This window comes from Ipomoea nil, unplaced genomic scaffold, assembly GCF_001879475.1.
Source record: "Ipomoea nil cultivar Tokyo-kokei standard unplaced genomic scaffold, Asagao_1.1 scaffold3056, whole genome shotgun sequence".
NCBI lineage: Eukaryota > Viridiplantae > Streptophyta > Magnoliopsida > Solanales > Convolvulaceae > Ipomoea > Ipomoea nil.
Window position 1 is genome coordinate 3,015,944 of NW_017619484.1, and position 21,434 is coordinate 3,037,377.

General features: G+C 38.9%; 2 protein-coding genes and 1 long non-coding RNA gene across 3 annotated transcripts in view; 2 read left to right on the forward strand and 1 right to left on the reverse strand.

The window, feature by feature from the left end:
* Positions 1-1,914: 1,914 nt before the first annotated feature.
* On the forward strand, positions 1,915-2,247 carry LOC109164087 (uncharacterized mitochondrial protein AtMg00810-like). The gene has a single exon (XM_019312841.1). It carries the CDS (start codon positions 1,915-1,917, stop codon positions 2,245-2,247), a length of 333 nt encoding a protein of 110 aa, XP_019168386.1.
* Positions 2,248-9,740: 7,493 nt separating this feature from the next.
* LOC109164121 (protein OS-9 homolog) lies at positions 9,741-17,346 on the reverse strand. The gene is made up of 8 exons (XM_019312896.1): positions 17,132-17,346; positions 16,269-16,345; positions 15,867-16,070; positions 15,629-15,700; positions 15,193-15,308; positions 14,959-15,025; positions 14,778-14,884; positions 9,741-10,142 (listed from the first exon to the last, which is right to left on the reverse strand). The coding sequence occupies exons 1-8, from the start codon at positions 17,220-17,222 to the stop codon at positions 9,974-9,976; spliced, it is 903 nt and encodes a 300-aa protein (XP_019168441.1). The 5' UTR covers positions 17,223-17,346; the 3' UTR covers positions 9,741-9,973.
* The window catches only part of LOC109164122, a 15,559-nt gene continuing 9,440 nt past the window's right edge, over positions 15,316-21,434 (forward strand). The window contains exons 1-2 of the long non-coding RNA XR_002051390.1: positions 15,316-15,396; positions 18,738-18,743. This is a non-coding gene — a long non-coding RNA (uncharacterized LOC109164122). The remainder of the gene's footprint in view (positions 15,397-18,737; positions 18,744-21,434) is intronic.

A 21,434-nucleotide genomic window follows, 5' to 3' on the forward strand; every position in this document is an offset into this window, starting at 1 on the left:
GAGCTCGGGTGTTATATCGTCCTCAGGGGATTGGGGAATATGGCACGCAATATGCAATCACAATAAACTAGGCACTAGCATAAGGAAATCAACAAGAAGCTAAGCAAACTACAAGTTTAAGGAAATGATAAGACTAACACATATACACAAAGATAAACACAAAATAAAGAAATAGGACTCAAGCTAGGGAGCATTATCATCTAGATGCATAGCACAACCTAAGGATTGGGGAAAATCACACAACCAAGGAATAGAGGCGGGAATGCACGTAGGTATCCTAGTCTACGAACCATTCTCATGATTAATAAACAAGGATTAGAACAAGGAATTGCCCCACTTTCGTGGTGAATCAACTCCAAGTTCTTCAAGAACACAAAGCATCTAAAACCCCCAATTTCTCCCATTTTCATAGGAAAAATCGGGATTATGCAAGGAGTAGCTTGGAATCTTAACCAAACTCTCATTGAGGCCAAGAATCCTCCAAAACATGTCAATGAATGTTGTACACCAAGCATTAACAAAATACAAACACAAATCCTTCATAAACTCAAGAACCCTAGGTAGGCAAAATCCCCTTTATGCAATAATCACAAATCAAGCATCAAGATATATAATACAACCCTAACTCAAGTCCATAAACTAACTACTCATGATTAAATAACATAAAGAACACAAAAGCATAAGTAACAAACATAAATCTTGCAAAAGAAAGGGATAAAAGGAAGGAAAGCTTCTCTATTGAAAATGGATGGTAGAATCTTGAAATCCAAGTGTAGATCCTTCAATACAAGCTTGAAATATGATAAAGAACCTAAATCTACACCTAATCTAACACTAAAATATGAAAAGAAAGAGTAGAAAATAGTTAGGGTTCGAATGGGGTTCAAAACCGAGTAAAAATGAGTGAAAACTTAGCTAAAATAGAGCAGAGACGGGGGGCTCGACGCGTCGAGCGTAATTCTCGACGCGTCGAGAAATTACAGAATGTAAATCGCGACATTCTGCCAAGATTCGACGCGTCGAGAGTAATTCTCGACGCGTCGAGTGCTGATCTGCAACAGAACTTCGACTTGCAGGCTAATTTTGACCCTTTTTTCTTCAGAATTAGGCTTCGGTGTCTTCATGAAAGTTGTAGATCTTCAAGTCTTCTTTCAAATGGCGCAAGAATCACTTAATTTGGATATTTGTAGCTCGAGATATGGTCCAAAAACTAAGACATCGACGTACAGGTCAGGAATTGCATTTGCATGATCTTTTGCTTCTCTTTTGCTTTGGTTTGCCCAAATGACCAAGACCATTGCAAGCACCACTCTTAGGCTTTCTTGGAAGTGTTTTGCTCATCACCTTAGCTTCTCCTTGGCTCCCATGAACCCTAAATGTATCCATAATGCTCCACTTGACTCCAATGTCCTTCAAAATGCATGAAAATATTCATTTTTGCTTCCAAAGCTTTTCAAACCAAATTCCTTGCAAAATAACACAAATTAGTCCTAATCTAATGAAATTTGGAATGATCAATAAACAAAATGGCTTAGTGAAAGGAGCAAAAATATAGACAAATAAGCACTTATCAAGTATCCAAATCATATTTTCTTACTGAAAAGGTCTCTCTGCGGGTTAAAATAGGCACCTAGGGCTTGGTTTAATCATTTGCACTTCTTAATATCTGTTGGTTTTGAGTCATCAAAAACGGATGTATCCTTGTTTTACTACTCACAAGGATCTTATTGTGTATATCTGTTAGTTTATGTGGATGATATACTTATGATGGGGAGTGATAAGGATTTAGTTACTCAACTAGTGTAAAAACTTTTCACTGCATTTAAAATTAGAGATCTTGGTAAACCAGGATTCTTTCTTGGAATTGAGACAATCAAATGCAATGAAGGAATTTTACTTTCACAACAGAGATACATGAATGACATTCTAAAACGTGCTGGAATGGGAGAATGTAAAGAACTATATACTCCTATTTCTACTTCGAAACTCGTGATCATTGATACAGACTTGTACGATGATCCTACACAGTACAAGAGTCTGGCTGGTGCATTACAGTATTTAACTATCACTCGTCCTGATCTTTCCTTTGCAGTCAATCAGTTGTGTCAGCACATGCATGCTCCTACAGTTTCTCATTGGGAACAATTAAAACGAGTTTTGAGGTATGTTAAAGGAACTGTTTATTTTAGTTTACGAGTCAGAAAGTCATCTTCAAGAGAAATTCATGCCTTCTCTGATTCTGACTAGGCTGGCTATCCGGAGGACCGAAAATCTACAAGTGGTTTTGCTGTGTTTCTTGGCTTTAATCTTGTGTCCTAGGTCTGCAAGAAACAAAGAACTGTTGCTAGATCTTCTACTGTGGCTGAATATAAAGCTCTAGTAGACGTCTGTGCTGAGGTAATTTGAATTATGTCACTTCTGCGAGAAATCAAGATTTCAGGTATCTTTGTCCCTAAATTATGGTGTGACAATCTTGGGACTACGTATATTGTGCTAATCCCATTTTTTATGCTCGCACCAAGCACGTTGAGATAGGCTATCATTTTGTAGGAGATAAAGTTGCTACTGGAGACATTCAAGTTAATTCTATCTCAACAAAATGTCAACTTGCATATATATTTACTAAAGCTTTGCCAAATTGGAGACTGTGCGCGTTTAGCAAAATAAGAACGAACGGGAGAGCTGAGGGGGAAAGGAGAAGAAGAAAAGAATAAAAGAGGAAAATGAATAAATTTTAAAGGACCAAAATACCCTTCTAATTACAACACAATATTTTTCTGGCTGGAATTTCGGTAATATGTGGCCAGAAAGTTGGATCAGAGGACCAAAAGTGATACTAATTGGAAATTCATGCACCTAATTTGAAAAAAGCAATAGTCAAGGACCAAAACTGTATCAGCTATGATAGTCAAGGAACCAAAAGTGATATTTACTCCAAAAAAAAAAAACAAAAAAAAAAAAAAAAAAAACACCATAGTTGAACAAAGTGACCCCAAAAGCTCTACCATTTTTGGCAAATAACTAGCCATCAATAAACTTAATTTGCCTTTACTAGTTGCCATTTAGAGCATCTCCAATAGGCATGATTTTTGAGAGGTTTTTGTCATATTACAATAAAAGATGAGAGAGAACCAAAAAAAAAAAAAAAAAAAAAAGCTTTTACGCGGCAAATTATTGTGTGGACCATAACAAAATGTACATTTTTAATATACTAAATGTACATTATTTTTGTACTGAATGTACATTATACAATATAATGTACACTCATTACAAAAATAATGTACATCCCCTGAATGCAATGTACATTATTTTTGTATTGAATGTACATTATTTTTGTACTGAATGTACATTATTTTACAATATATAAAATATGATCCACACAACTTGTGTGGACCATGGTCCACACAATAATGATTGCTTTTACGCACACTGCACGCACCCTCTGGGCGCGCAAGCATTTTCTCCACGCGGGCCCTACATGTTTAGTCCAAAAATCACACTTCCTGCAAAGACTCATTTCCTTCTCTCCTCCACATAAGCATTGTTATCCTCAAAAACTGAGAAAACTCCACTGATGGAGATGCTCTTAAGTTTGGCTAGGATGTCTCATTTCCTTCTCTCTCCTCCACTAGGATGTCTCATTTCCTTCTAACCACTATTTGTGTCAGGCTAGGGTACCACTGATAGAGATGCTCTTAAGTTAGGCTAGGATGTCTCATTTCCTTCTCTCTCCTCCACTAGGATGTCTCATTTCCTTCTAACCACTATTTGTGTCAGGCTAGGGTACCACTTAACTGTCTGCATTAAGGTCCGCCAAGAACCGTTGTCTTAGCGGCTCGTCACTTTTAAGTTTTAACCCAATAACTTGTTCAGAGGGTCAATTATATATATATATATATATATATATATATATATATATATATATATATATATATATATATATATATAAAATTTATTTATTTGTTGGATGACCCAATTGCATTTTCATGTATAATTCAGTTATTAATTTGAACCTTTTTTCAATAAATAAATATAAATACTTCTTGCTCTAAATATTTCTATGAAAGTGGGTATTTAATTCAAGGACCTATGGACTTTCAAAAAAAAAAAAAAAAAAAAAAATTCAAGGACCTATGGCTACTGACTTCATCATCATAATGAATATTTTAATACCAAAACAACAAAAGAAGATAATTAATGGTGGTGATCTCTCTCCCTGGTATCTAGGGTTTTTTGTCTCTCTCCCTGGTATCTAGGGTTTTTGCTTTTTTCGGCTTGATCATCGCTCCCTTTGCTCGTCCGATCACGCTTGTGCTATCAACGACTGCCGAAGAGGTCCAGGGCGAAGCTTCCGAACGCTGAATCATGGATGTCCGCGACATAGTCCAAAGTTGTGCGGAGATAACTCTAGAAGACGAGGAGACGGGGGTTCGGTTCGAAGAGGACCCAGGTTCGGCCGTGGCAGTTGATGTTGTGCGGCAGTATTGGCAGTTAGTTGGACGATTCCTAACCGATCGTAATATCAAGTTTGATGTGATGAGACAGGTAATGGCTTCTGTTTGGAGGCCGTTAATGGGGATACAGGTTACAGAGGTACAACCCAATCTTTACTTGTTTACGTTCTATCATGACACGGACATGGCTTATGTGCTGGAGAATGGTCCTTGGGCGTTTGAGAACGCTACCTTAGTTTGTCAACCTTTGCGGCCTGGAGAGCATCCTACGCAGGTTACGTTGAATACGATTGATTATTGGATACAGGTGCATGACCTCCCGGTCGGCTACCAAACGGATAAAGTCTTGGAGAAAGTGGGGGATTATTTAGGGCTGTTTGTTCGGCTAGATGAACGGAATTTTACGAGGCCTTGGACCAAATTTTATAGAGTGCAGGTTACGGTGGAGGTAACGGCACCTCTGAAAAGGCGCATGAAGATGATTTTGCGAGATAATTCATGGACTTGGGTGAATTTTCGGTACGAACGCCTGCATATGTTTTGTTACTTTTGTGGAAAATTGGGGCACACGGATAAGTTTTGTCTTGATGCTCGTGTGTCTCGCCTGAAACCTGAGCAATATCCGTTTAGTGCGAGTTTGAAGGCTGGGGGCAATTTACCGGCGAAGGCGATGGGGGAGAGTTGGTTGCAAAAAGGGGAACGGAGACACCGAGAGTTGGGTCTCGGCAGTGGGGAGGGGGGCGTTGTCCTCGGTTCACGAATGAGCGCTGACCGCCCGGGTGGTGTTTCGGCCTTACCGGTGGAGGGGTGTCGGGACTTACCGAACGCGGGAATTGGCTCGGCCAGTGTGTCTAGGCCGGGTGCAGCAGTGTTTAGGGATGGGTTTCGGGATGAGGGGGAGGAGGAAGGGGTGCGGGTTGATCCGAAGCGGAGACGGGGTGTGGAGAGGGTGGTGGCGGGGAGAGTGGAGGCGGAGGAGGGTGTGATGTTGGTGGATTCTGATTCTTCTACTATGGCGGGACCTGTTGATCAGGCCCGCCCTACCCAATGAGTATTCTAAGTTGGAACTGTCGTGGCTTGGGCAATCCACGAACAGTTCGAGAAATTGTGGACCTAGTGTCCAAAAAGAAGCCGGATTTTGTGTACTTGATGGAAACGATGGTGGATAGGAGTCATGTGGAGAGGCTCCGTGTGAAGATTGGGTTTGAGGGAGGTTTTGGGGTGGATAGTGTGAGGCAGAAGGGTGGCATGGGTTTTCTATGGGCAAAGAATAATAGCGCTCGGTTAATCAAGTACTCTAATAACCACATCGATCTGGTGGTGACATTACCAAATCGTCATCATTGGAGACTCACTTGCTATTATGGTTTTGCCCAGAATACGAGGAGAAGGGAGTCGTGGGATTTTCTACGATCGCTCAAGGATGCATCTGATCTTCCTTGGGTGGTAATAGGGGACTTCAACGATCTTCTTTATCAGTCTGAGAAGAGGGGTAGACGGCTGCATCCAACTGGTTTGTTAGAAGGGTTTGGGGATGCTCTTACTGATTGCGGTTTGACGACTATTCCCATGATCGGGTATCCGTACACCTGGGAACGGAGTAAGGGGACTCCGAATTGGGTAGAGGAGAGGCTGGATAGGGCAGTGGGGGATGCAGCTTGGCTGGAGATGCATAATAGAGCCAGGTTATATAATATTCAGACATTAATGTCGGATCATACGGCCATTTTTCTGGATATTAATGGCTCAGCTACAGTACGGAGGCCACGTGGTTTTCGCTTTGAGAATGCGTGGTTGGAGGATGAGGGTTGTAGGGGGGTGATGGAGAATCAGTGGTTGAATACGCAGGGTATGGGGTTGCAGGAGAGGTTGTGGATGTGTGGCCAGGGTCTGAAGAAGTGGGGAGGGGAACACTTTCAAAAATTTGGGTCCAGGATTGACACTATAAGGCAGGAAATGAATGCTTTGAGAGGCCGTATGGACCCAGTTTCTTTGGGGCAGTTTAGACAGTTGGATGGGCAGTTGTGTTCCATCCTGTCGCAAGAGGAGTCTTTCTGGAAACAAAGGGCCAAGCAGCACTGGCTGCAGGGTGCGGATAGAAATACAAAGTTTTTCCATCAGTACGCCACGTATCGGAAAAGGAAGAACTTTGTTATGAAGCTTAAAGATGAGAATGGGGCTTGGAAGGAGGGGGATGGCCTAACTTCGCTGGTCACAAGTTATTATGAGCAAATATTCCAGTCCAGCGGCGGGTCCGGGGCGTTTCACGTGGATACCCTCACACCACGTGTCACGCGTGAGCAGAACGATGATCTTCTTCGTTCGTTTGAGCCTGGGGAGGTGAAGCGCGCCTTGTTTTCCATGGGGAAAGATAAGTTACCAGGACCGGATGGCATGAATCCGGGCTTCTACCAGGCATTCTGGGATCTCGTTGGTAAGGATGTTACTGATTTTGTACTTAATTGTTTATCTCAATCATCATTTCCCCTAGAGCTGAATGATGCGAATATTGTTTTAATACCTAAAAAGGTAGCCCCTGAGTTTGTTGCGGATCTCAGGCCGATTGCTTTGTGTAATGTGGTTTATAAACTAATGGCCAAGATGATTGCTAATCGTATGAAACCGCTGCTTGATAATATTATTTCGGAGTCGCAGAGTGCCTTTCTGCCAGGTAGGCTCATCTCGGACAATATCCTTATTGCGTCTGAGGTTGGTCATTACCTACGAAGGAAACAGCTAGGGCATGTAGGTTGGGCGGCCCTCAAATTGGATATGGCTAAGGCCTATGATCGAATGGAGTGGTCGTTTGTGGAACGTATGTTATTGGAACTGGGTTTTGATGGAAAATGGGTCAGTCTAATAATGCTCTGTGTACGGACAGTCAGGTACAGGGTGCTGGTCAATGGGAAGTCGAGTAAGGAAATAATCCCATCTAGGGGTTTAAGGCAGGGGGACCCATTATCTCCGTATCTTTTTATTATATGTGCAGAAGGCTTGTCCCTTTTGTTGCAGGATGCCCAGGCTAAAGGACGGATACATGGTTGCAGGGTAGCTCGTGGGGCTCCACCTATCTCGCATCTTTTCTTTGCGGATAATAGTCTGCTCTTCTTTAAAGCAAACATGCAGGAAACTATGGAGGTGAAACGTTGTTTAGCGGTTTATGAGGAATTTTCAGGCCAATCTGTTAATTTTCATAAATCCAATATCTCTTTTAGCCGGAATACTACTCTGGGGGACAGGAATGATATTGCTCATGGGTTAGGAGTTGAGCAAGCTGAGGATTTTGGGAAGTATCTGGGTCTCCCCTCTGTTATTGGGAGAAACAGGAAAGTGGTTTTCTCTTTATGTTGAGCAAAAATTGAGGCAGAGGTTTGGCTCCTGGAATAAGAGACTGTTATCTATGGCAGGTAAAGAGGTGTTACTGAAAAGTGTCGCACAGGCAATGCCAACCTACACTATGAGTATCTACCTGTTGCCTATGACTCTTTGTGTATCTCTGGAAAGACTGATGAATAGATACTGGTGGGGCAAAAGTAATGTGGTAGACGGTATTCACTGGATGGCCTGGGACAAGATGTGTGTACCCAAGAAGCATGGAGGTATGGGTTTTAAAAGGCTGCATGAGTTTAATTTGGCTCTCCTAGGAAAGCAAGGGTGGAGAATGTTGACCTGCCCGGACTCTTTAGTGGCCAGGATCTTTAAAGCAAGGTATTTTCCTAACACTACTTTTTATGAGGCCACGCTTGGTGGTAACCCAAGTTATGTGTGGAGAAGCATTATGGCCAGCCAGGACCTAGTTCGAAGTGGTTGCAGGCTTAGAATTGGCAACGGAAGAATGACTAGAGTCTGGGACCACCCCTGGTTGCCTGATTCCCATGACCCTTTCGTTCACTCAGATCAGCCCGCGCAACATCCTGATTTGATGGTGGCAGATTTGATAAATTATGACCAGGGGATTTGGAATCAGGAATTAATATCGCAAATTTTTATTCCCAGGGATGCTGGCTTAATTTTACAAACCCCGGTGTGTGTGGATTTTAAAGATGATTCGTACTGGACAGGTGATATTAGGGGAATGTATACGGTCAAGAACGGTTACAGGCGGCTTGGGAGATTAATGCCCCATGTGATGCAATATGGAATAACATTTGGAAATTACAAGTTCCCCCCAAATGGAGAATATTTCTTTGGAGAGCTATCACAAATATTTTGCCAACAATTACTAACCTGGTTAGAAGAAGAGTGGAGATCCCGAATGTGTGCCCTGCTTGTGGGGTGCTTGAAGAGGATGTTATGCACATTTTATGCAATTGTGTTTATGCTAGACGTGTGTGGAATATTTCACAACTCCAAATCCCTAACTTTGGTGATCATGATTTTGTGCAGTGGGTGGAGCTTTGGCTTGGGAACTCAGCAATATCTGCTGGTTTTCTAAAAGATCAAATATGTGGAATACTCTACGAAATATGGAGGGCCCGGAACATGGCGGTTTGGGATCTCGCGTTGCCTTCCCCAATACACCTTTGCATCTCATTTCACCGCACCTGGTCCGCCTGGACCAAGTATACTGCCCACGGCAGTGTTGCGCCCTTGCCGAGCCATATTGCTGCTCTGCCGTCACCAGCGTCCGAACTGCTGCCTGCCATGCAACATGAACCTACCGCGTCACTCCTCCATAATGCCGTACTATGCTCTACGGATGCCGGGTTCTATGGATCCCAACACGCCCCAACATTCGGCTTCTATGTGCGTAGCCCGGAAGGTGTTTTTATTGCAGCGGTAAATGGCCCACTCTCTTGCCCATATGATCCTCTTTTAGCCGAAGCTATGGCAATACGTGAGGCTCTCTCATGGCTACAGGACCACAATTATCACAATATTGTTATCTTGACAGACTGTACAGTTCTCGTGGATAGCTTTCGGGACGTCAGTTCTTATCGTTCGTATCTTGGCATTATTTTAGATTCCTGTTCACGTTTACTTAATTCTTTCTCAGCTCATTCTGTTAAGTTTGTACGCAGAGGCACCAACTTGGTTGCTCATGCCTTAGCTAAACATGTAGGAGCGGTTCATGCCCGCTCAGTCTGGAGGGACTCCCTCCCATCTTTCATTCCTTCTGAGTTAAGTTAATGCAATATATGAAGTTTTTGGTTTTCAAAAAAATAATACCAAAACAACAATTATTCATGGAAATTGCTGTGCATATTCATATTGACACGACGCACATCTTTTGTTGTACCAAACATAATGTGCAGGGAATAAGAGATTATATGCACCATAATATGAGGTCCATCTTCACAACCACAAATGACAAGTAGAACAGATTAGTGAATTTGGTCGTCTTTCATATTGTTCCCTATACTCTATACACGTCTTCTAAATACCCTTACTATCAATACAAGGAAAGAGGAAAAGGTTATGGATGGAGAATATAACAAAATTTAGAGCAAATTTGAATTAAAAAGATTGGCATTGATTAGTGAAAGATTCCATCCAGAGCAGAGCATGCTAAAAACTTTTCATGTTGCATATTCCTCCGAATCAAAAGTAGGGGGATACTCGAGCTCTGTTACCATCCTAATTTTTTCTCCTCCAAAATTTTCTTGCTGCACCTTCATTTCTTTGTAATCTTTAGGAAGCACGTTGCAGTTAATGGTATGCCACACTGGCCTTTCTTCCTGAAAGAGTCTGCCATGAAAATAAAATAGACTGTCAGGGAAACTGGAGAAATGTAACGTATTGCAAGACAATGTACATAAAGAGTTAAAAGACCAATTCATAATATCCAGAAAAGGGTCTAAGAATAGCATAAAAATAGCATTAGTATGTATAGTGCCAGCAAAAATACTATTATCAAATGATGTTTTTTAGAGTACTATACTAATTGTATACTCCATATTCACATAATTTGCAAGGAAGAACTTTTCTGAGGTGGGGTCAGAGAAATGCATTAAATTCAGAATGGAGAAAAAGTAGAATCTCCTTAAGCAGCATTTATATTAACTACATGACATCTCAAGTGATCATAGAATCTACTTGAAGCCAGTGTTCTTATAATCTAAGCCACAAAGACCAAGAGGCTACTGGTAACTTGGTAAGCGGTTCTACCGGTTTGGTTACAGTACAGAACTACAGGTGATGGAGATTCCTTGTGTAAAACTCAGATATGTTCTCCTTTCTCATTAGCTGCGTGTGTGTTTCTTTTACTACATCATCACTAGCAAAAGGTTCACCTAGCTCGCAGCAGATCACATTCAAACACAGCCAAAATGTGTACAATTTTTCACAAATTCATAACATAGATGAGTGCTCCAAAGCTTGGTCTCCCCTAGTCGGCTAGTCCCCTGTGAATTGGTTCATGGAGAAAAGGAAGAGAAGTCTTCATATCATCAGATGATTAGGTAAAGATCAAGGTCAGAGACCATGATAAAGGTGGTGAGGATAACAATGATGATCTCCAGCATTTGGTGTCGGATGTAACTTTGAATCAAAATTTCCACATGATGATCAAAATTTAACTACACTCCATTTCCCTGTTTCACATCTCAAACTGTTGAAAAATACGCGAGGAAATTCAACAGACAAGCATTTGTAGAAATATGAAGGGTTATAGGCTTTTCCTAAGTTGGGAACCTTAGATATCTTTTTCTACTAGTATATATATGTGTTTGCATGCACACGTCCTCTAGTTTTATACATGAAATGAAAAGGGAATAAGGTTCAAATTGGCCACTGAACGTAACCTGAAAATGCAATTAGGCCACTGAACGAAAAAAAAAGTGCAATTAGGCCATTGAACACTCAAAAAATGTGCAATTAGGCCACTAAACTCTCCAAACGTATGCAATTTTACCGGATAGCAGGTTACCATCAATTTTAGCAGGTTACCTGCTTACGTGGCAGCTTAGTTGGCATTTTTAATAATTTTTAAATAATTTTTAATAATAAATTTTATAAAAAATTGGAAAAAATTAAATAAAAAATAAAATAAGTCGTTTTTATTTTTTTAAAAAAAAATTTAATAAAAAGTTATTATTAAAATTTATTAAAAATGCCAACTCAGTTGCCACGTAAGCAGATAACCTGCTAAAATTGAGGGTAACCTGCTATCAGGTGAAATTGCACATTTTTGGAGTGTTCAGTGGCCTAATTGCACTTTTTTTTCGTTCAGTGGCCTAATTGCACTTTCAGGTTACGTTCAGTGGTCAATTTGAACCTTATTCCAATAAAAAGTGCTCCTTTCTTCTCTGAATTCAACACAAACAAATGGGATAGAATGAAGAAAACTTGATTGGTGAAGGTCAAGGTTTAGATACTATCATGGTAATGAATGAGTTGAAGAGTTAGCTGGAAACCAGTTGTGGCCAATTTCCTAGGTTTGGCCAGTTTACATAGGCTTTGACAATGTCCAGTATGGTAATGAATGAGTTCAAGAGTTAGCTGGAAACCAGTTGTGGCCAATTTCCTAGGTTTGGCCAGTTTACATAGGCTTTGACAATGTCCAGTCCCCTAAAGGGGATAAGATCAGACTTAGAAATAAAAATATGCTCCTTTCCTTCTCTGAACTCAACATAAACAAATGGGATAGAATGAAGTAAGAAAACTTGATTGGTGAAGATCAAGGTTTAGATACTATCATGGTGATCAATGAATTTTCAAGTTAGCGGGAAACCAGTTCTGCTCAATTTCCCAGGTTTGGCCAGTTTACATAGGCTTTGACCATGTCCGGTCCCCTAAAGGGGATCAGATCAGACTTAGAACTGCTCTGGTTTAAACCAGTCAGCCTGGTTGGGTTTCAAATCATCAGTGTTGTAAAACCTGACCTACGCGTCCCTAGGCAGAACCAAATTAGGCAAAACTCACCATTTTAGGTGGTCAGCACTAAGCTGACTACTAGGTGTAACCTTCCTACTCGGTCAATTTTTTATTTTAGGTTTGTTTCGCTCAGATTCACCTTTGCAGCAGTCCACAGATCACGGTCGGACATTGAAGAATCACAGCACAGCCTGTCCTTCATCCCCAGCAAACAGCCATTCAATTGTGACAGCACACCACCATCGCCCGCACAACCACAGCAGTTGAGAGCCTGAGACACCACTACTGATTCGCTGTTCAATCATGCTCGATTCTGCAAGTCACACAACTTCACCATTCACCTATAGACTTTGCCATTGTTGATTGTCAAATCTCGATCTTGCAGTTCTCGCCCAAGATTCCAGGTGGCAGCAGACATGTATAGCTTTGCTAATTTCCTCTTGGTTTTTAGCCTTCTACAGTTAAATTTAAAAACCCTAGTATTTTAATGGCTGGCAGCTTGAAAGTTGTCCTCAGAATTGTATATTTTATTAATTAATTTATTAATTTATTATTGATGGTTTGTGTTCCTGACTTCCTGTCTTCCTCCATTAGTGTTATTATTTTCTAAAATAGTATTGTTCTTTATATAGGGCAGTGCCTAGCGATTTTTAAAACCATGAAAATCATTGCCACTAGCTGCAGTCCTTGTAATTCCTCAGGTCTGACCAGTTTACATAGGCTTTGACCATGTCCGGTCCCCTAAAGTGGATCAGATCAGACTTAGAACTGGCTCTGGTTTAACCCAGTCAGCCTGGTTGGGTTTCAACTTTCAAACCAGTGCTACTAGCTGCAGTCCTTGCAATTCAAGCCCAAACATAGAAGAGAAGGCTGCCATGACAGCTCAATTTAAATTCTGCGTACACATCAAAGCAATTGAGTTGTGAACAGTCATAGTGTCAAGCTATTCCACATTATTTAACAAAGTTCTAATAACTTCATATACTCCAAGCAGTCAATATATTTTGGGCCAGATCTATTAACCACTATGCTATTTCTCTCTATCAACTGGGCAATAATCAGTGTAATTCAGAGTAGCAACCCACAATAATGTAAACAGATGTTTTCTAAATATAGTTATATGATAATTATTCTAATACATTGCAATAATCCCTTAACTTTAGGAATGTCAACCTTAGCGTAAAACCGACGGGCCGACCCAATAAGCCCAAAAAATTTTAAGGTTAAGGTCAAGAAATTTTAGCCTGATAAGTCCGATAGCCCAAACGGGCTAGCCCAGAACTTAGTGGGCTAGCCCGAGCCACTTAAGGCTATGCTTTATTTCACAAGTGCTGTGGAACAAAATATATAAGAAATTTATATGTAAACTCATCTTTAGTACTTTTTATTAAATTTGTAAATAAAATTTTAATAAATTTATTACAAAATAAAATACTTTTTATGAAAATAAATAATGAAAAATATTGGCCAAAAAATAAATGAAAAATAAAAAATTTATTATAATTATTATAGTGTAAATATATTAATATTAATTATTTTAGTTGAAATTTAGAAATAGAGGTTTATATTGATTGAATGATGTATAAATTTATATTTATTAGTATAAATGCGCTAGTTTATTAAAATTGAAAAGCTTAGAATGTTAATTTGAAAATGTCAAAAGTTTCAGTTGAGCCCGCCCGATTAGCCTGACAGCCCGAGGCTTAGTGCCAAGAATTTTAAACCCAACCAGAGAAAAAAAAATTCCGATTAGCCCGAACCGATAAGCCCGATAGCCTGATAGGAATAGCCCGAAACCGAATGGGCTTCCTCGATTGACATCCCTACTTAGGGATGTAAACAAATCAAATAAAAAAAATTCGATTCGTGATTCGAATTCGAATACTTTTTTCGATTCGAATTTTTTCGAATACGAATACGAATCGAGTGTATTCGATTCGAATAGTATTCGAATATATATATATATATATATATATATATATATATATATAAACCCTAAGATATATATATATATATATATATATATATATATATAAACCCTAAGTCCCTAATATTGTAAAAAATTAAGTTAGGCATTTCGAATTCGAATATTCGAGTCGAATCGAATATATTCGAATAAATTGGTCGAATCGAATACGAATCAAATTTGAGATTCGAATATTAAACGAATACAAATACGAATATTCGAATATATAGTCGAATTCGAATCAAATAGTGAGATATTTGACTCAATTCGATTCGTTTACACCCCTATCCCTACTTAACTCCATGCACATACCCCCTCTATATCCACACCCAAAAGAAAGATGTCTTATTTGTTTAGGCCTTTGAACCAAACAAAACAAACGGATATCATTAATCAAACCAGAATTGGCTAAGTTATCTATGGCATATATTATTGCTATCATAACAAAACAAATGGATATCATTAATCAAAAGGTAAATCAATATGAACAGGTGTAACTGTGGTAGCATGCATGAAACTGAGAATAAGAAAGAGATGCATACGGATGCTTGCAGAGTGTTGGGCATTGAACTGTGAGAGCATACTTGCAGGTGGACAACTCAGTGATGGAACTTATCATAGCCCTTGGCTCTGAGCATACAAATCTCACCTGAAGGAAAAACTGTTATAAATATTGACCTATAATACTTTTATAAGAAACCAATGTGAAAATCAACTTTATACCTCTGTTTCTCGTGGCTGGTTTGTTAAATCACAGGTAGTTCCATTTATATACTGATGAGCGTGATACCTGCATACATGATTAATCACTAAAAATAATTCCTGGGGGCAAAGAAAATACTGAGGCCAGTTGCAATCTGTTTCTCAGTGTAAAACTTCATGTTAAGGGTCTACGTATAGGCTAAATAAAGTTTTTAACCGAGCTCCTGGTTCAGCCATTATTTGTTGTATACATACCTTTGTGAGGCATCTTTTGAGCGAGGATCTTTTAATGTAGAAATATCAGACCGGTTCTCATTAGCAGCAGCTGTAGCCTCACTGTCATAGTTACCCAAGACAAATTCTTGAACCACCTATAGAATTCAGTATCAAAGAAATTCAGATTTGGATTTAGTTATAAATACAACAAAAAGCAGCAAATAGGATTCAATAAGAGTGCAAGTAAGCACATTAGAAACTTAAGCAGTAGTTCTACATGGCACTAAGCACATTAGAAACTTAAGCAGTAAGGATTCAATATGGCACTAAGCACATTAGAAACTTAAGCAGTAGTTCTACATTATACCACATGCTAGTAAAGTGTGAAATTCTGCTGATGAAATGCTGGGAAACCATTTCAAGAACAAATGTAATTATTACTTTAGGAACCATTAAGAGGCAAAAGAAGAGATACCTTCTCATCCTCCAAATGAATTTGTCGCAACTTCTTCTGGTAACAAAATTCATATGACCACCATCCCTCTTGCTGGGAGAATTTGACGATGTAAGTTATATAATAGATGCATAATTGCAGAGAAAACGCCTTTAAATTCACAACTTGGTTCATCTATCAAGGTATTCCTTTTCATTTTTTGATAAAATTCCTCTTTTTCCCACTTATGGGATAGGAGAGAGGTTCTAAATATACTAACCCTGATAAGACATATATCCTTGAGCACTTCTAGTAGCTCATCAGGTGTCTTTAGTTTAATGTGTTTCTCAGTCTCCAAGATCAAGCTGCTCGTATTCTGATGACTGACTAGTTTACTGCTTTTTGAATTATGCACTTTGGGTAGAAAACACAGAAACTTCTCTCCTTTTTTATTGGGCATAACAACAGCTTCCTGATCATCATCCTGTAAAACAAAATGTTCAGACTCACCCATTAATTTAATGCATCATATAACCAGATCAGTTAAAAAGACACAGTAACATAGTTTTCTTAAAAAATGCTGTCATGGGAAGGTTGTACTTCTCCATCTCCATAATCTAAAAGATCAGAATTTTTAGAGGAAAAAAATGGCATCTATTACATTCAAGTTAGTAGAACTTACAGGGAGAAAGGGTGAGTCTTCTGGATGAAATTCAATTTTGTATTTAGGTTCTTTAGAGCTTCGACCAAGAGTACCTCCTGACATTAAAGGTCAGAAAATCATAAAATCTGGGCCATCCAAGGTAACTTAATATGAAATATCTAGATTTGATCAAAATGGGAAACATAGACATAACACCTGAAAGTTAGCCAAAACAATGGCTTGCACAATGCAACTGATAAATAGATGAGTAAAATATATTTGGGGTTTGAGCTAATGCAGTAATGCCAATGTTTCAAGGCTTCAAGCATAAAACCATCAACTTTTCCAAATTCTACCTAGCATTTCATAGTTTATAAACAGTTAGCAATTTCCAAGCACCAAACATTCCTTTAGTCTAGCTTGTCTATGTCATTAGGATCAGGCAAATACCTCATTTAAAGCATTGAAAATATAGAAACCATAGAGAAAAAGCAATCTTCATTCTTTCCAAACCACTTCTATTATAGTGATAAAAACTAAATAGAAAACGACTTTTAAAGTGAAATCTTCATAAGCCATCAGGCAGCTAGGGCCAAACCATTGATGTTAACAGTAAGCACCCCTAGTTCTTGTCATCCTACCAACATCATCTCTATCTTAAATTCCATTGTTAGCTCCACAGCCTTCAGGTGCTAATGTACTTGCATGGACAACACACATTTCATGCATATTGATGAATGCAATACCTTATTATTTATACAAATACACAATTGAAATTGTAATGGACAGGAATTTAGCTAACACAAAATATGAGTGGAGTTCAAAATTCTTCTTTTCTTCGAAACAAATATCTATATATTAGCAAAAGATTACAGAATGTTTGCAAGATTAAATGTTGGAACCTGTATGAGCAGAGAAGATCTGATCGGCGAAAACAACGCCGTAGAAGAGTGTGGAGGACAAAAGTAAGACACAACTCCAAGCGAAATTCATCTTTATGTGCCTCCTAATTGCAGAATGTAAACCCTAGCTTAGTAGAAGAAATGGAGGAGAAGTCGACAAGACTGTTGGTGGTTCGCGAACCAGAGGATCTCTATCGACAGCACCGTTGAAGTCTTGAAGAAGAGACGATTGCACAATAAAATTTGTTATTTAAGTGTGACGTGTAATGTTCATACCTGTCTAAGCGAATGAAAAGATGCCACATCGGATGGAACATTTTATTTTACAAATTAAAAAGTAAAAATGAACAAATGTGTTCTAAATTTTTGTAAGGGAAAATAGCACTTTTTCTCCCTGAGTTATATACTTATAGCACTTTTTTTCCCTCAATTATTTAGGTATGCACATTAGTCCCCTCAATTATTTTAAAAGTGGTGGTTTTTCCCTCTAATATATTAAATTGACATTTCTACCCTTAAAGTAAACATTTTATTTATTTTACTTCTCCAACAAATTATTGCGTATACGTAGGGATCACCACGGTTCGGTTCGAACTGAACCAGACATTATAGCAATCGAATTAAAAAATTTTGGTTATGATTCAGATCGAGAACCCAATATTTGAATTTCAATTTATTAAAATTATGAATCAAAAAAATTGGATCCTAAACCGTGAATCGGCGGTTCCGGATCCGGTTCGCGATTTTGAACCGTCTTTATTTTAAAATTTTATTTTTTATTTTAAAATAGTCTAACTTCAACAATAAATGTATTTTATTTTTTTTCAGTTCGGAACATGAACCGTCCGTTCCAGTTCGCAATTTTGATAAACTCTAAATATCGAGTTTCGATTCTAAATTGTAATTGAAATATTTAGGTTTGGTTGCTATAGTGTTTGTTTGGTTTGAACCAAATTATGATCATAATTTGTTGGAGATGAAAAATAAATGAAATATTTATTTTAAGGGTAACTATGTCCATTTAACATTTCAGGGGGAAAAACAGCCACTTGAATAATTAAGGGGGAAAAAGTGCTATAAGTATATAACTCAAGAGAAAAAAGTGTCATTCTCCCTTTTTATAATGTTGTAAATGAGTGCTCCCGACCGCAGTCGCCGTTGTCGCTGGTGAAAACTCCGGTGACGTAGTGCTAGAACTTGTCCCCGCTGGCATAGCCGAATTTTGGACCGTCGAAGATGGGCAATAGGGTCTAATATTTATTTTTGCTGTTCAAGATAGGCAACATGGTCTAATATTTATTTTTGATTTAGCTACTTAAAGAAATAAAAAAAAATATACAATTAATTTTAAAACTCATCCGTTTTTTCCAAATCACTTCTCTTCTAATAATTAGGATCTAATTAAGCAAACCATTCTGTAACTAAAACGAAGAATCATATATGTTAGGGTAAGTAGGGTATTGATTTGAGTAAAAGACATTTTTGGTCCTAAACTTATAGTGGCTTGGACAATTTTAGTCCTTTATAAAAAAAAAAAAATTGCCATTTTATGGACAGAGTTATTGTGGCGAGGACATTTTTGGTCCTCCGTCTATATTTCTGTTAGATAACCGTATGAGAGAGGGACAATTATGTCAATTTAGGCTATCTCCTTCTATCTATTATATCAATGTGTGTTTGGCGGCTTCGATTCTCCTTCTATCTATTTGATTAGTAACCTGTTTGGCGGCTTCGATTCTCCGGCAATTTCTTCGTACAACTGCAACTTGGACTCTCCGACTCCTTCGAATTATGACCGAGAAGAAAACAAAACACACATAGATATAATAGATAGAAGGAGATAGCTTAAATTGACGTAATTACCCCTCTCTCAGACGATTATCTAACAGAAATATAGACGGATGACCAAAAATGTCCTCGCCACAATAACTCTGTCCATAAAATGGCAAATTTTTTTATAAAGGACTAAAATTGTTCAAGCCACTATAAATTTAGGACTAAAAATGTCTTTTTAAAGATTCCACTTATACTTTTGATAGGTTCTCATTTATTTATAAGAATGGGACCACAAAAATCTAAATTCACCCTGCGGCCGCCAATAGTAGTTACCACGGAGACAGGCTGAGAGACAGCCTGGTTTGTGACGGTCGCAAAGAGAGCGGATCCGGTGGTGGCCACCTCTTGGTAGCCTGTAATGGTGCCACCGCTGCCTCATTAGCTTGGTGCATGACTCTGGGGTTTTGCCGGTGGGCGTGACCGGCGGTGTTCCTGGGACAACTCTGGCTGCTACAGTTTCTAGACCAAAGCAGCAGGTTCCAATGCATAATATATACTTCGGCTACGAAGCAGATCCAAGGGATGGATATATAATATGGAAGAATATTTTGATCATTTTTTTTTAGCATTCTATCTGGATGCACAAATGTTGCGCTTAATAGTTTATAAAATGGATGTGGTATCACAAGATGAATGGTCTAGAACAAGCTAGGTAGAAGATGATGTCCAATTCTCGGATGGTGCTGTTCGATCTGTCTTCTCTCTCAATACGAGATGATTGAGATGGCGGGATGAAGAGCCGATGGTGCTGCAATTTAAAGAGGAAGTGCCTAAATATTACACGCATACACGAAATATATTAAGAAATATTTTAACTATGATTCATACTGAATTGAATATTCAGACCTCGTGCCCGGGTTCAAAAAAATTTAAAAAAGAATTTTGAAACCGAAAGAATTTTATTATTTCAAACCCTATTTCTATTTTGATCAAAAGAAAAATCTTTATTTGAATTTTAATTTGCATCATCTATTTATTCAGGGAAAGGGAATAAGTGATCATCAAAGGGTTCTTACTCAGAATCCTTGATTACGTTTAGGTTTTTTTTATTGAACCATCGTGGTTCTAGTATGAATCTGAGGTTTTATTCGATTCATAGGGTATTAACAAGAGAATTCTTTTCAATAAAATAATTAGCCCTCAGTCATCGATGAGTGGGTAGGTGGGTTAGGGCTAATTCGAAACCCTCCCGGACTGCCCGGATCCCACGAGTGATCGAAAGTTGGATCTACATTGGATCTCACCCGAATCGCCCCATCTATCCTCTTGAGGAGGATTTTGGTTTCAAACCCTGGTTTGAACAGGAGGAGTACACCATGCTAATGTGCCTTGGATGATCCACATCTCGAGGTCAGGCGCGATGAGCACATTGAACTATCCATGTGGCTGAGAGCCCTCATAACCCAAGCACAACGACGCAATTATCAGGGGTGCGCTCTACCACTGAGCTAATAGCCCGTCGTGTGAGCCTCCCACTAGGGCTCGCTATGCCAAAAGCGAGAGAAACCCCATCCCTCTCTTTCCTCTTTTTGCCCCCATGTCGCTACACGGGGGGGGGGGGACATGGGGACGTAAAAAAGGGGATCCTATCAACTTGTTCTGACCTAGGATAATAAGCTCATGAGCTTGGTCTTACTTCACTGTCGAGAAACAAAAGAAGACTTCCATCTCCAAGTTTCACTCAGACGTAGCTCCCTTCTTTTTTTGGGGTGTGAAGCAGTGTCAAACCAAAATACTCAATAAGCATTAGCTGTAACACCTCCCTTTTCTAAAATCTAAATCTCAAATAATTAAACTTAAACAAGGTAAATAAACAAGGTTTATATAACTAAAAACCATTCGATCAAACAACTACGGGTGTTACCGCCACAACCACCACTCACGGTGACTACACGGGCTACAAAACAGCTAACTAAAATTAGAGTCAAGCTCTATAACATCAACAACTTGGGAAACAAACCCCGGTGTCCACGCACCACGTACAAAATATCAGTTTAACAACAACTAAACAGCAGTTCAACTAAGGTATAAAACTACTCCAGTATCTACCACCTCAAAACTACGCACTAACTACCACGTGCGCTCTCAAACACCAGGCCCACCTGAAAGGTGTTATAAAAACAAGTAGGAAAATAAACCCGTTAGCAAATTAATGTTAAGTATAAAACCACTCAACCCTGTAAAGTAATATAGATATAGATTTGGAAAACATTTGGCATTCACATGCAATCTCAAGTATGAACATAACCAATTACAACACTTAGTCAACGATCTCAATAAATATTCAAACACACTTCTATATGCTTGCAACCTATACTTCATATACACATGATTTTTTCAAAATACTCAACTTAAACACCTTCTCATGCTTCAAAGTTCAAACAGATATCTCTAAACATAGCTCATCATACAATACTCATACTCAAACTGATAGATAAAGAGATAACTGAAATTCAACAAGCAAGAT